Raw genomic sequence first — 16,030 nt, forward strand, 5'->3', positions numbered from 1 at the left:
AAAATACAGAGATACTGTTACATGATTGCAAGACTTTGGCATGCCAAGAACTATAATTCCAATGACACAAACACATACAGACAGAAGCAACTATACATACTGCAAGCAGCAATGTTGAATTAAAGAGGAGTTGGGTGTAGTGTTTCATATGCTGACATGTAAATATTTGATGGATGGGGATTTAATAATCAAGGTCTAGAGGCACTGTTGCTTATTTTGTTCTATCAGTCTCTCATTTTACTGTGTTCTTAAGTTTCAATCAAGTCACCTGACACGTGAATAAAAGACATTTTATACAGTTTCTTCCTGCAGCACAAAGCTGTCTTTCTTCAGGTTTCAAGTTTAAAGTAATTCAACAGTAAAACCAAATTTGGGTATTTTCTACAAAAAGAAAAATAAGAATAAATATATATAGTTTCAATGCATAAATTACATATCTCAATCTGCATTGTTTCATTTTGTATGTCTTTGTGAGCACTGTTATGTATTCTCCTTTTTTCGTAACAGTGGAGTTTATTAGGTGTTAACAGTACATAAACACGCACATAGAAAAATCAAGGCTTGAATGTCATTTATATCTTGCAAGAAATACAGCAACCCATATTCCATGCAGAGGACCAGCAAATGAAGTCCTGTCAAGCAAATGGCAGGAATGACAGCAGATGTCTGGATTCCTTCATAGCTGGTTGCATAAAGGTAGCACGCATATTTCACTGAAGAAAAAAAGCCTCTGACAAGACAGTCTTTCAGTACTTTTCATTCAGAGTTGGCATTTCTGACTGGGGCGGTACATCAGTAATATTAAGATGATGAACCAGATTTATCTTGATAAAGGTTCATTTGCACAATGAAAGCAAGTCTCAGACACTCAGTCACGGCTAAACTAGGCTCCTACACTTTAGTCCAAGATGCAATGACCAGCTCACATTCTTGCAATCCAGTCAGAAGCCAGCCTTTACTCTGGACCCTGACCCAAAACATTTATTTTCATGTCAAGCTATACAGCAACTCTGATTGCAACCAACAGAAATAAGTGTTATGCAGCTCTGCTGCTTTAGGTGTATAAACAAGTCATAAACTCCTTTTGTGGATTTGAATAAAGCGTTTGATCTTTCAGCCTCAGCTTACTCAAAATTTAATATCCTCAATTTTACCTGTTTTACAAAAACTGTCATAGGGAGCTAATCTTTGTGAAATACAATCACATCACCTGTTCACTACAGAGAGTGAATGCTATAAAGCAGAGAGAGTATTTCCCCGAACTGTGAGGCACTAGTATAAGTTAGCATGTTGTAAAAGAACAATAATAATACCAATATTTACTGAGAAATACGTATCTACACAAAAGAAGCTGAGGACATAACAACGTTTCACATGAAGAGTAAATAAAGCCTGAACTTAACCAGTTCTCTATACAAAACAGTAACAGCGCTGGCTTATATGTTTTTGTCTGATAACCAGACCCCAGACACTCTACATGTGTTTAGTTCAACTTTCCTGAGTGAAGCTATAACCAGCTGAAATAGTGTACGTATTGGTTAAGCTTGTGTGGAGAAGTCTGCACTTTCTCTTAAGCCTTAATCCCACATTTTTTGTATACAAACTAAGAATTAATAACGGTCCTCTCTAGGATTTAAAACAACTCACCACTTTTCTTTTCCTCTCCTTAATGGAAATGTTCATTTCCTTGTATTTCTTCATAGCAATCTCCAGTTTATTCTTGAGATCAATGGCACATCTTAGTCGATCATCGTTTATTCCCGCTCTGGTAAATAACTGCAAAGCAAGAAATCTACATTCTTATTCTTTTTCCTAGACACCAGAGACAAAAACTATTTTTTCTTCCATTTTTAATGGAACAACACTATCACAAATTCCTTTATTGCGTAAGTAAAAACTAGTGAATCTACATCTTTCACCAGCTAGAATATAAAAGCTGGTAATAACAACTAAAGAGAAATAAAGAATGAACAGTTGCTATAAACAATTCCCTTTGAGAGTGTCATTTAGTATGCCAAATTCCATGTATGAGGTTCCTGAGCAGTAATATCAACTAACACAAAGGACAAAATGTTTTTCTGACACAGGTATGTCTGACAAACTCATTTTTGCTTTAACCCATTTGTGAAGAAGCTGTATTTTCTGAGACATCTGTTTAAAAACAAAAACAACCCCCCCCCCCCCAAACTTAAGTACTGCTGTAGGTAGTATACTTATGCTGAGAGCCATCAAAGAAGTTATGCAGCTCCTGTACTCTCATCTTATCCACCTCTATTAAATCAGCAACCTTTTCTATTTGTACCAATGTTTCTTCAACTTTGTTTCAAGTTCAACTTTGTTCTTCCAGTTTGTTTTTTTGCCCTCTGCCCTCAAGCTTTACCATCCCTTGCTCCTCCATCTTTTTATAAGAAATGAAGAAATCAGCTCTTTATCCCACCTGAATCCAGGACTGCACAGTAGGCAAGAACTTATTTCTAAGGAGTCTGTGAGCATCCATGATGTTGTTTATTATGGCTGTATTATCTTCATTCTCATGTACTTTTATATCTGTTCAAAACAGGAAAAAAGGGTTAGTACATGGGGTTTATAGCATCTTCTACAAGAGCTAAGAAGCTACATGGAAAAAGTATATGTGAATCTTTCTAGTGTATTTGATCACTTCAGGGAAGGTTACAGACATCAGAGTGTTACTGTGTTCAGTATTAATTATTAACCAGAAGAAAAAATGAAAAAGCTTTCATTCCATTGAAGACAGAAAGAATGGCTAAGCCATCAGCACTCGGGAATCATTAAATAAACCAAAGGCAAGTGAAGTGTTATTATTTACATTATATGGGCCTCATTGTACCAGTTTCTGCATATTCAGTATGAAACGGTCCCTGCCTTCAATGGCAATAGGGACTTGATTGTCAAAGAAGCAAGTATGCCACTACCCAAGTAAAAATGGAACTGTACATCTGTTAGTCATTCATAATCCCTGCAGATGCATTTCCAGTTCTGTTGTCTGCAAGCACAGAAGTAGGTACCTGTCTTACTGGCTGTTTGCACATAAAACTCTACTAGGACAGCATTTGTAAGACACTTCACTTAAATTACCAAATCATAGCCTACGCTGATTTTTCTACAGGTAACTCATATTAGCGAAGTTATATAAAAAGGTACAATCATGAACCTTACGATTCCCCTAGCAAAACTCTACTTATTGCTTCTTGCAAGTTGTCAAGAAGAAAACAAATTTTTGAAAAAACTGCCAATTTTAAGATATTTAAATTAGTACCTTATACCCCTAAAGAGAGAGAGAAAGCAGTGAGTCGTGAAGCACACGGAAAAGAAAACTACAGACTGTAAATTTTTTAAGACAGGAAACTCATCTTATTACTGGTACCATGGAGTGCTGTAATACAATTACAATTAATACAAAAGTTTTAAGATTAAAAGTTGATCAGTAAAATCTGTAAAGAATGTATAAGGCAACCCAAACCTAAGAATGGATACTAGTTAAACCAGAAGTAGAAGAGAATTCCAAAATAAATCAAAATGCTGTCCAGGAGCCCCAAGCATTACAGTCATAGAAAGAAGCAACGACAAAGCACTTCAGACAAAGACTCTCTCCAGCTATCTGTGAAAAACTGTTCCAGATACCTGTGGAGATTTCAAGGTCTAGAGTATATTTATGAGAAATAAGTCCATGGTTCCTAACAAAAGTTTGGTAATCATCATCATTGAGAGCAGGGACACCAGATCCAAGTTCTGAGTGGGTGCCTCCATCTAATTCTTTTTGCTCCAGCTTCTCCTGCTCCTCACTCAACTCTTCATTTCTATCAATTTTAACACACTGAGAAACAGAAAGAAGGTCCTTGCTGCAGCACGGCTGTTCATCATCCACATGTCCAAAATAAGATGGGTGAAGTGCTATCTGGGAGGATGAGGGGGATGCAGGTTTGCCCTCGTTAGCAGTTGTTTGTTTGTTGGGTTCCAGTTCTGTGTCATTCACAGTGAAGTCAAAAGGATCTGGCATTAGAAGCCGGAAACAGTTTTCCATCTCTGTCAGTGTGTCAGCAATCTCCTGAGACATTTCTATTAGGAGACAATTATTTTAGAATATTGTTAAACAACATAAAATGCTAATGTCTCTGGAGCAGATACAGATTTACAAAACAAATCTAGCTGCCAAAGGGATGATCCATTTATCCGGTGATCAATAGTATTGTTCCATACATACTTCACTCCAGAAATCATCTTGATAAAAGTGACACTACTACCTCAAGCAGGAAATCTAGCATTTCCTGAGCAAGAAATTTAGAACCAATGTTCATCCTTTTCCTACTCTCCCTAAAATTTAATTATTTATCAAAGATGACTTAAATAGTTCATAAACTTTCAAGCAGAACAAGGTTCAATGAGGATATCCTTCATGATGTTGGTGGGTACTCATTCTGCAGCCATGGATGTTACGGTGTTTCCAGGTGTACCCATGAACATAAACTATAGCTGAAAGATGCTACAAATAAAAATGACTTTAAGAAGGTTAAACCTCTTTAAAATTCCACCCTCATGCATGAAAACATTCACAGCATGCAGCATAAATGCAGACACGCATGCATACATTGCATAAACCAAAGAAATTTCATTAAATAACCCTTGGTAACTGCAACATAATATACTCGCTTTCTCTGTTCTTCTTCTGTATTCAGAAACAGGGTTGCTATATACATACTGCTTAGAGATTCAGCCCCCAATTAGACATACTTTTTAGTAATATTATGATACTTTTCATTGAACCTCCACCACATCGAGGATTTCAGTGCAGACCAGTGCCCGTACTTCTGGAACTTGATAACTGTATATACTATATAATTCAGTTCATCAGTCAGCAAGTTATTGAGAAGTCTGCGGCCAGTCATAGACACAGAAACTAAGCCACTGGCTCCAAAAGGTATCTTGATATGCTCATAGTCATGCATTCATACTTTACTGAATAAAGGTCTGGTCTGTAACTCAGTACTTTTTTTTTTCTTTTTTTTTTTTTTTTTTTTTAATTCCTTCATACTACCTGAGCTCACAGGACTGTCACTTGTTTTCCCTAATATTCCTTAAGTGACAGAGAGTCAAGCATAACATATGTACTATTCCTCCCTTCTACAGTCAGCTATGACCTGGATAGCTACTTTCTTGGAATTTGTTTTATATAACTTTATAAAAGGTGCTTTAATAACAAACAAAAAAACCCCAAGAAGTACCAAAATAATTCACCTGCCATTTCTTTTCCAGCTCTTTCAGCTTTTTCTTTGTAAATGTTATCTAATCGTTTTTGCTTCTCCTCTTCCCTCCTCCTTTCAGCCAGGGTTCTGGCACTCACATCTTGAAAATCCACCTAAGGAGGGAGAGAGAAAAAAAAAAAGAAAAAAGAAAAAAAAGTGTAACACTCCTTGTAAGAAATATACAGAAAATCCATTTCCTAAGATCCTTATCTGTGGTGAAAAATCCGCTAACATCAGTGATCAGCCAGAAGCTCAGCAGTACTTCCTTTTATCTCTTCTCTTCCTGGAATCAATAACTACAGTAATTCTTAATGGAGTTTTTACTTCTACTAATAAGGGACTGCTGAGAATCAATGGCTTTCATAAAGGAATCATAAGGCAGAAAAAAAAAGTTTACATTTCCACATCTAAATTGTAAGAATAAACTAGGCTTTGGGAGACCTCTGTCACAGCACTGGAGACATGAGGTTGGGCGGGGGAAAGGCACTACATAGGGTAACTATTCATATTATATGAAAACATTGCTCTAGGTCTACTTTCAATAAAGGAAATTTAGGAAAATTTGTAATCACTATGAGCACACACGCATCACTTACTGAACAACTTTGTAAGCAAGCAAAGTAGTACAAAAGGCATCCAAACTCATTATAAGACTGAATTTTAAATTTTATAATGAAACTTTTTGGATTGGGGATTGAGGGAAAGGTAGTAATTTAGTCTCATTTTATCTTCTTATGACTAAAATACAAACAGAAATCTGAGTGAGTCAAGCTGCTGTTTCTTAAAATATTTGCAGTGGGGTTTTTCAGTTCATTCATAAAAGGGCTTGAAAGTGTAAATATTTTTCACTTCTATTTTAAGGAAAAAATCTTGAATTATGTTAATGCATAAGCCTTCAGAAAGGAAAAACCCTGACTGCTACACACGATTTCATTTTGAATGCTACCACATAACTTTCATTAACCTCAATACAGATTATGCTGAGTAAACCCATACTTCAGAACCATTCTGCTAATGAAATCTATTGTAATACAAACATAGCACCAGAGAGACTGTAAAGAGAAATCTTCAGTGGATGCTTGGACTGTTGGATGAGAAAGTTTATCAAAATACAGTAACGATTCTCAGATACTGACATTCTATCTCAACATTTTGGAGCCACGCAAGTAAAACAGTGAATTTAGATCTCACTTACAAGGTAGAGGCCCATATGATGTTGAGATTATCATCAATATGACAAATAAGTCTCACTTTCTATTTAGTCCTAGGAAATCTTTTCTGTAATATGTACATGGACTTACTAGCCAGGGGTCAAGTTAACCAAGTACATCCTACAACTGAAATTTGCTTATTTCTTGCACAATCAAGTATTTTTGTCATTCTCTCTTCTCAAATTTAGTGAAACATTTTCATATTTGTTTAGCATAAGCAAGTAGGTAACACCATTAAACACAATGGAAGCTAAAAAACAAATGCTTGAACTTGGGCTTAACTAACATGTCATACTATAGGCATGTTCCCATATGCTTAACGTTCCCTACAGCACGCAACAAGGCTTAAGGTGTTCATAAATATTATGTAAACACTTTAGGGATGAATGGTATACCTAAAAACCTCTAGGAGTAAAAGGCTACTTCACTTTTCACAGAAACTGACACGGAGAGTCTCCATCAATTTAGGAAGAGACACGCACTTACCAATCTCTCTTTTTAACAGGGAGATGGGGAAGGTAGAGAAAAGAGCTAATTTCACAACCTATAGCAGCACTTGGATCCCCATGGGGATTTTTTTTGATTTTCAGGATTTCCAAGTTCGCACAGCTCTCCACACAGTAGCAGGAGAAACAGATCCTCCCAAAGATGCACCACTACATTAAATACAAAGCAACATCAACCACAAAAATGGAACAAAGATACTGAATCCAGAAACTACAAGCCCGCATTCCTAGGTGGTCAGATTCGGATTGCACAGCAAACCAGGGACACTTAGAGCTTCCTAAATCACAGCTTCCTCCTCGGATCAGAACACCTATGGCAGAGCCACTTGCCCACTCCTTTCCTTTCTTTGTCCCAAAGGGACCAGCCATGTGCTGCTCTGTCACTCTGCTACATTCTGTTTCATGTTTTGGCACTTAGCCAGGAGCTCCTCTTACAACATCTGTCACATCATTATGGTTTCCCACTGATAATAAAAACTCATCTCACATGCTAGATATACATCACCAGGCATATCTACAGCACACAGAAAGCTTTGAGGTGCCCAAAACACAGCACGCTCTCCACTTAAAGGAGTGCAGCAATGTCAGAAGAAGCGGGGATCTGAGTTACAGCTGTGCACAGGGACTCACTGTGTCAGCACTAACTCAGAAACTTGGTCAGAACGCATCTAACTTCATTTAGGCGACACTGACAGTGACTAGATTTGTTCTTTTGCCTGTGTATTGGTACAGGCTTTATGAAGCTTTTTATCAATGGTCTGTAATTTTGGAACTGGATGCAAAGAGGTGCAAACAATTCTTCCTGATTTAAACGGTGTAGGTACTGCGCCTAGGCAACAATAGGCACCGCAACTTTGGGGAACGTATTGGAGTACAGCAGTTGTAGGCTTTGTTTTGGTCTATTAAAATCCTGTTCCCCTCCTGCCACAGCTCACTGCATAAAACCCACCTATGCATTCCTCAAATAAAAAAAAAAAAAAAAAAAAAAATCACAGTATTATTGTAGTTGAGTTACCCAAATATGCAAACATTTGGAAACATCTGAAATCAGTTTTTTACTTTGAGATAGGAGTTAAAAAAAAAAAAAGTTATTTTCAGATATACTGAAATATTCTTTGCTCTCAAAGTCAAGCATTTATATAGGTATAACTCAGACCTACTAATGATAAAACAGCAAGTAGCTCTTTGTCTTTATACCCTAAAAGGACAGCAGTACACTAAACCACTGTAGCAAGAACAACTTTAGATACCAGTTGTCATATTTTGACCAAGTGTTTAGAAGGCGATTTTGGTGAAGATAATCCGAAAGAAACAGAGATGTCGCTAACACTCCTCTTGAACTGCCCCATGGCATTGTGCCAAACCTGCAATACAGAATGACAGATGTATTTTACTTGCAGAAAGTCAGAATGCCTCCTCCCAAATCTCTTGGTTGCTTCTTGCACTTCATGTATTAAACTGGCAAGAATCAGGTTAGGTCTGGCGGCTGATCTTAAGTACAAGAGTTATCACACTAGATTAAACCGTTTCTAAAAGTATTCAAATTCAGCTGCTCTAGAAAACAGTACAGTCAACTTGCAGAGTGGCCTAGTATCACAAAGGTACAATGTAACCATCAGGTCCTGACTGAGGAGCAGTCATTAGCCACAGGAGTCCAGGCAGACATGACAATCTTCAGGAGACTCCTCCTGTACTTGCACAACCAACCTGATAAATCCACGTGTTACGTACTGAAGATCCTCTGCATCAGTCTTGTATTTTCTCCCTGTCACTTTCATTTGTTTTAGGTTGGGTTTTTTTTTCATTAAATAATAGAGTAAGGGAGGATTCAAAGACAATTATCCCTTTGTGAGAAGATGCCAAAACTTCAATAAAAGGATCACAATACAATAAATAATACAAATAGTGTAGATTATTAGCTAAATATGGAAACAGAACAACAGAAATATCTCAACATACCAAGAATATCAATATTATTTGATCTACTGTTAAGAACACCGAGCACCTGTCCTTCTGAAGAGAAACACAACCTGTAAGTTTATTTCAAGCACAGTGTTATCCTAGACAGCGTGAATGCTAGAATAGTGTTACCAATTTCACTGTTCCACTTCAGAAGAGATACCAAAGCAGAAGAGTGATGAAAACATAGTACAATTCTAGGCCTAGAAGGGAGGCCTAAACAGTGTTTACATACAAGAAATTCCTCTTTAATTAAGCTTCGCATATGACACAGAATGACACCGCATTTGAGGGGGACTAGTATGTACACATATTGTCTTTGTTGGGCAGCGAAAAGAAGTCAGAACTAGATAGTGCAGTACAGAAATAAGGCTATTTTAAACTTCCAGAGAAAGACTTAATAGCTGAGACTATCCTCAATTTAAAGTGTCATTTCCTTTCTAAAAAGGCTACGCTTTGGGGCTTGAGATAAGCATTAGTGGGTGAAAGCCTATATTGCACTATCTAAGCTAGACTAGGTGAACAACGTCTTTGCACCCTGAGAAAAGGTTGAGTGCAGCTTTTGGTTCAGCCTGGGGGTTTTATTTAACTCCTTTACCACACGAGCAGATAAATAAAAACCCTCCTCCAATGTGTAATCTATTCCTCTAATGTGGATCTGTCCTTTATGGTTTCTCCTAGTATTCTATCACTTTAAAAACAATTCATTCCCCACCACCACCCCACAATCTATAGTCTCTCCATTATAGTTCAACCCCTTCCACAAATACTTCTTACTGTTCTACTGCTGTCAGGCTGCAGCTTAGTTTGGAGATTCAGACAGCCCTTTTTCCTCTCCTCAACTAGCTGGCCGGTACTTAAGAGAACACTGAAGCTTGGCAAATTTAATCACTAAACCATAAGTTGTACAATACAATAGTCAATGAAGAAAATAAAAATAATAAAAATAATTTAAAAAAAGGAATCACAAAAAACAGTTCAGCATTCTGAGTGAAGTACTGGCTCATAATAAAAAGACATTTGCTTCAACTGTACTAGAAAGCTTAGCTCGTTTTCTGGCCAGCACTACAGCATGATGTTTGCGCATACTGTAAACTGTGTAAGTTTTCCTCTAAGATTAGTCTTGCTAGCCAGTTGATGGAAACAAGACAATATTTTTCTAAAAAGCATCTGAGGTTCAGAAAACTTTTAGAAAATACTCTATTAAGACTAGTTAGGGCCTACTTCTTGAAGATCCTTAAACTTGTGCTCTAAGGTGACAGTTTTGCTTCATGTAAGTGTTATCACCATAAATCCAAGGAAGAGTGTGTAAGTTTGGGGTTTGCTTTTTAAAGACCATGGTCAAGGGAATGACCCTTAAAGCCAGTGCTTTGTTTCCAACAGTTTTCCTTTTAGATTTATTGATTTGACTTTAAACATCTCCTAGAGATCATCACCTAAAAATGCAAACTGAAGTAAAAATGCAGAGTACCTTCTTATTCTGCTTTAGAAAGTGATATCCCAGAGAAAGCTTCTTGTAGGCCTCTCCATATTTCTCATGCCAGTCTTGTACTGCCTTAATGGCTGCTCTTCTCAGCTTCTGTGCCACCTCTTTGGGCGGGGGAAGAGGCTGCTCATGGTCTATCCCAACCGTGAGCTCCAAGAACTCTTGGAAGTTGGAAATAATTAATGTCCGGAACTGGTGCGATCGGGTAAACAACTCATGCACAATCTGAAAAGCCGAGAAGCGTATCTCGGCATGCTCCTCATTAAGCCGTGTCATCAGCAGATGATAGGCATAGCTGATGTGTTCATCTGAAGACCTGGAAAAAAAACACAACAGGATTTATTTAAAAAGTGTTATCTCACACACAGACACTTTTTTTTTTTTTAAACCAACAGCCTCTGTGCTGACAGCAACGCAATGCACCGCTAAAACAACACACTCGGGAGACTCTGGGGCAGCCTCCGCGGCACCTGCTGCCTGGACCCGAGAAGTGCAGCATCGGGGCCAGGGGGCGAAGGCCCGGCCCGGCCCCGCGGCCCGAAGCGCAGCGCGGCCCGCCCCGGGCTGGCCCGGCCCCCCGCCCCCCGGGCAGCCAGAGCCCCCGGAGAGGCCCGTACTTGCAGATTTTCTTCAGCTCCCTCATTCTGCCCGGCTCCAGCTGCGCCTCCCCCGACGTGGTGAGCTCCTCCACCAGCTCGGCGAGGCGCTGGTCCATCTCCGGACCCCACAGCCGCCCGCCGGCCGGGTCGCGTCAGGCCGCGCCGGGCGCCGCCACCGCCGCCGCCGCGGCTCCAACCGCCGTTCGCCTCAGGGGCCGCCCCAACCGTCGCTCCCTTCAGGGGCCACCCCCCCCGCCGCGAGGGGAGTGGTACATTCCTTCTTCCCCCCCGCCGCAGCACCTACCACCGCTCATAACACCCCCCCCCCCCACTGCGCCCGCTCCTGCGCGGTGACGCCCGAGTGTCGTCACGCGAGGGGGAGGCGGGGAAGGCCTTAAAGGGACCGCGCCTCGCTTCGCGGGGTTAACCGCTCGCTCGTTCCCTGTGTCGGGCCGCCGCGGCGCCATTTCCTCGGGGAGCCCCAGCCCCACCGGCGGCGAGGGCGCAGCACCCGCCACCAAAATCATGCCCCCCAAATTATTATTATAAATTATTATACCCACCGGTGGGTATAACACGGATCTGTAAACCCACGCATTAGTTTACAGCGCGCTTGCCGCGTACAGCCTGCGTGACGTGGCCGAGGCCTCACGCTGCAGTTCTGGTATTTGTTGCTGTCGTTCACTTGGACGTGCGATTAGTTTAGCGTAGAGGGGGCAATGATTTTCTCAACAGCATCAAACGCGGCATGCCGGGGCCGCAGCATGGGCATTCGTGTATTAAACAGTGTTCTGAACTGGCCTTGGCGTCAAACCATCGGCCTCCCTCTTCTCCCAGCTGCCCACGTTCCTCTTTAAAAAGCAAATACGGAGGCATTAAAGCAAGGGAGGCAGGAAACCCAGTCTCTCCTCTACCTCAAAAGGTGAATTTTGGTTTGGCTTCCAGTGAGATACACAATGGATTTGCTCTTTGGGGAAGTTCCTCCACTTTGCAGGACTTGAAAATTATGTTGGCTTTGGAAAATTTTACAGATGAGAGGATTGTTAACGGTGTAGCCCTAGTAAAATGGTACGTCTTGTATAAGTGAGGTACGCCTGGGAGGGAAGAGAATGGTGAATAAAACCCAGTTATCCGGTCTTTCAAGGGAAATACTAGAGCGTAACTGTGTTTATATGATACCTTCCACTTGAGAACCTCAGAGCTAACATTATAGCTAACCCATCACCATATGTAGGGACAAGTTAATGTACCTATTATATAAAATGATGTTAATCTAGTTTAGAAAAGCAAACTATTCTGTTTTCAGAAGGGCTGAGCATGCATGCTGCTGAGCTCAGCAGAACGCAGAAGTGCTTGATACCACTAAAAATTTATGTATACTAAGTGATTTTTTATTAGAAGTCTGTCAGGTGGCGAGGTAGAAGCTCCCAGGATCTGCAGGCTGACCTGCCTGCCTGCACTTTTATCAAGCAAGATGTTATTAATCCACAGACAAGAGTCACCATTAAAGCATTGCTTGTTTTAATTAAGGCTTGTCCCTGCTGAACTGAATACAATCATAGGAAAAATGAATTTTTAAATCGTAATACTCACAGGCTCCAGTCAGCTGTTTAAGTCTCCATCCACACTGGTACCCCAATCTGTAAACATGATGCAAGTGTAAAACCTTCTCCCTGCCAGAGCCGTGGGCTGCAACATCTTTTATACTGGATATGGCTATTAAGGCCATCAGAAGTTCCAGATAAGAAGAGAAAACATTGGCAAATATGTCCCTGTTTTTGGAAGACATCTGCAAGCTTCGTAACAGAATATCATAGCTTCACTTTTCCTCTTCCTTTCCTTTCTATACAAGTCATGCACACAACTTTCTGATCTTTTCCCTCCTTGTGTTTTGATGCGTTGTAACCATAGTTGCAGCAGCAGGTGGGTACCCGTTGCGGTGATCCAAGGTACTTTGATGATGTACTACACACATTAAGTGAAAGCCATCAGGAACCAAATAAATAGTGAGGGGTTAGAGAATACTGAGAAAGAGATTAACATAGATGAAAGGAAAAAGAAGCCTGAAAATCTGATCTGTAATACCCCATGGATTCTTATTATAATTATGTCCTGTGGTTTTTCCTCTTCACATCCAGAGGTGCCGAGTGAGATTTTAAAATCAGGAAGACTGAAAACTTCTGCTTTAAACTATGGGATTAAATTTAAGCCAAGTCACCAAATGAGGGGTTTCAAAGGGTCTTTTAATACAGACAGATCGTTCCATAACTACTACATATAACTCCTGAAACAGCCAATACTAGTCACCATCACAAAGTCCCAGCATCACGACGCGATGTGAACCTCTCATGCCTCTTACATAAGACTCGTGCACGAGTGACCCTTCCCGCGTCACGTTCAACGACACAGAGCCCTGCAGCTCCTTGCTAAGTACACAGCCACGTTTGCCAGAGAGAGCAGGCTGGCCTCGTTTTTGATGCACTGACCAGAAACATTTACTGTGTGGGATGACAGCAGTATGAGAGAAGCTGAAGCACTGCCCACAGCGAAGGGGATATTATAGCCTGATGCTGTGGTTAACCTCTGCCAACGTGCTCCCTCCATCTTTCCCACATGCGGGAAAGCATCCAGCGTTTTACTCCATGTGCAGCTGTATGCTAAGGGCACGTCCCTGGCACGTGCCCTTCTGCTTAGGGTCACCTATGCTGAGAGAGAAGCTAAAAGACCTGTCCCTATTCTGGTCTCTCTTTGCACTAACCAAGAACGTTATTTAGTTACTGGAGATTGTGGGGCTGCCCTGAATTCGCCCTTGGCATCACCTGGCCTGCTTTCATTTTTACACACCCAATTAGAAATGTCTTACAGGGCCTCCATTTCCAAAAGTGCTGCTTACCCACTGGGAAAGATCAAGCCTTTGCAGGTGCCCATTTTAAACATCTCCAAAACCAGAGATGTTTAAAATAGTTTTTCTCTTTTGAAAACGTGGCCAGGTACTTGCCCAACTTCACTGTTAAGGCACGCGTTGAAAATAACATATGTGAATTCTTGTTGCAGCTGTCTGTACTGGTTTCTGTGATAGGGAAAGACATCATTAAACACTTTTTACAAGCAGTGAACTCTGTTTCAGACATATTTACTGCAGTAAATTAATGTATGCATTTTGCAGAGGTTCTGTTGTTTCTGAACTGATATATGAAACCAATGACATTTTTAATAATGTTTCTCTTTTCCTCATTGTCTTCCATCTAGTAAAATGGATGTCCTACAGTTCATGTGAAAATCACATACAATGGCACAGTTAATCTTTAAAGTTTAGATCAGTTTACTCCTTCAAGATTTCTTATTTTTCAATTTCTTTTCTTAATTTGTTTGAAAGTGCCTGAACAACTGCTTTCTATTAGGCTATTGCTTGCAAAATTAACATTGCTTTACTATCTAGAAACAGTATTTCAAAATGAGCCTCAAGCAACAGACTTAACAGCTACAAAGACACCAATTTCATATCTATGCATAATATTTAAAGAAATCCTGCAAGGAGCCATATGGTTTTGCAAAGAATCAGTTGATGAATGAATGTTCAGTTGTGTAACTCATTCATGGTAGTCCCTTAGGCAAAACCCAACGACAGCTAAGCTATTTATTTTTTTCTTTAAGACAATTACATAAAACTGTGTTTGCTCAAGTTGTTTGCTTTTTTCCTTCTTCTCCTTTTTAAAGAGCATGGTAAATATCTGCCATTCAAGTATTTCCATACTTCCTCCATCTGCACTAAGAGGCTGAAGAGAGAGCCAGAAGCCTGAAGAATTTATTTAGCTGCACAAGTCACAACCACCGTACTCCTATGTTGATTTTCCACTGATGCCTATGCAGGGTTGTTTGGCACAAGGGAACACAGGACATCGCTCCAGTGGCACGCGGAAGCAGGACCGAACGCGACTGCACTTCACCTTCCAAGCCTCAGTGCTGCGTCCACTTTCCACCTGGTTGCAGTGCAGCACAAGCCTGCTGATTGATGTCACGTAGATCGTGACTGTTCACTGATTCAGTAGGTTGCATTTCTTACTTCTGTGCCGAGATATCAGCAGTGTCTTAAAGACCAGAAAGAGCATCATGGTAACACTTTTCAAAGTGTTCCCTGAAGTGAATGTTTGATTTTGATACCTTGCAGGAGCAGAGACTCTTCCAGAGAGCGCTGTCCTATCCAATGCCTTCCTAGGATACCCCATGCCTATAACCAGTGGCAGGAGGCATTTCCAAAGGAAATTGCAAATTGTGGACATTTGTGAGTGCTCTAAGATTATGTGATGCTCACTGAGCTGTGGGAGGATAACACAAGCTGGAGGGGGTTATGAAGCAGGGAATGCTTCTGAAGTATGAGAGATCTCCTGTGGGATATCTCCAGGCATGACCAGTTGGCCCTGTATCTCTGGCCAAATACACAGAGAAATACAGGGCTCAATGCAAAGACACAACTTTGTCCATTGACACCAGTTATTTAGGTCAGAGGATTCTTGCAATAAAGAAGAAACAGCTGTTCCTTCACAAATTTAAAAGGTCAAACTGATGGCTCTTAAAAGGATTGTTTCAAACTTTCATGTAGTATTAAATTTTAAGATGCAGTCTTTCCATAAAAGAAAAATTCAGGTAGAAGACAGTTCCACCATTTTGTTAGATGATTCTTTGTCTGTGCTTGTTTTCCACTTTGAAATAAAAGAACATGTCAGGCAGAAATAAATCCCACTGAACTTTTGAGATAGCTGTATTCAGCTTAATGATACGAAATTAAAAAGGAGGGCTTATTTTCCTGCCAAATGGAACTGGGGCAAAAAAGCTTCCCTACAAATAATCTGGAGTTAAAATAACTTTGGTTTCAGGCCTGAAGATGCAGAAACATGATAAACACTGATATTAAGTTGTCACAGACTTTGTGCCAGTTGGGTTGCAAAGAAAATACTGACCTTCTATGCGAGATGAATAGATACTTAACCACCGGTTTGATTCTAGCAAA

General features: G+C 40.3%; 1 protein-coding gene across 2 annotated transcripts in view; it reads right to left on the reverse strand.

Annotated features, from left to right (window-relative positions):
- The window catches only part of UVSSA (UV stimulated scaffold protein A), a 57,507-nt gene extending 46,226 nt beyond the window's left edge, over positions 1-11,281 (reverse strand). The window contains exons 1-6 of one of the 2 annotated variants that reach the window (XM_067298342.1): positions 11,041-11,280; positions 10,409-10,739; positions 5,254-5,374; positions 3,643-4,077; positions 2,438-2,547; positions 1,648-1,776 (exon numbers count right to left, since the gene is read on the reverse strand). In XM_067298342.1, the coding sequence (XP_067154443.1) occupies positions 1,648-1,776; positions 2,438-2,547; positions 3,643-4,077; positions 5,254-5,374; positions 10,409-10,739; positions 11,041-11,138 (1,224 nt within the window). In that variant the 5' untranslated portion in view covers positions 11,139-11,280. Of the gene's footprint in view, positions 1-1,647; positions 1,777-2,437; positions 2,548-3,642; positions 4,078-5,253; positions 5,375-10,408; positions 10,740-11,040 lie in introns of both variants that reach the window. The other variant, XM_067298343.1, reaches the window with a different exon arrangement.
- Positions 11,282-16,030: the final 4,749 nt, after the last annotated feature.

This window comes from Apteryx mantelli, chromosome 5, assembly GCF_036417845.1.
Source record: "Apteryx mantelli isolate bAptMan1 chromosome 5, bAptMan1.hap1, whole genome shotgun sequence".
In the NCBI taxonomy this organism is placed as follows: Eukaryota; Metazoa; Chordata; class Aves; order Apterygiformes; family Apterygidae; genus Apteryx; species Apteryx mantelli.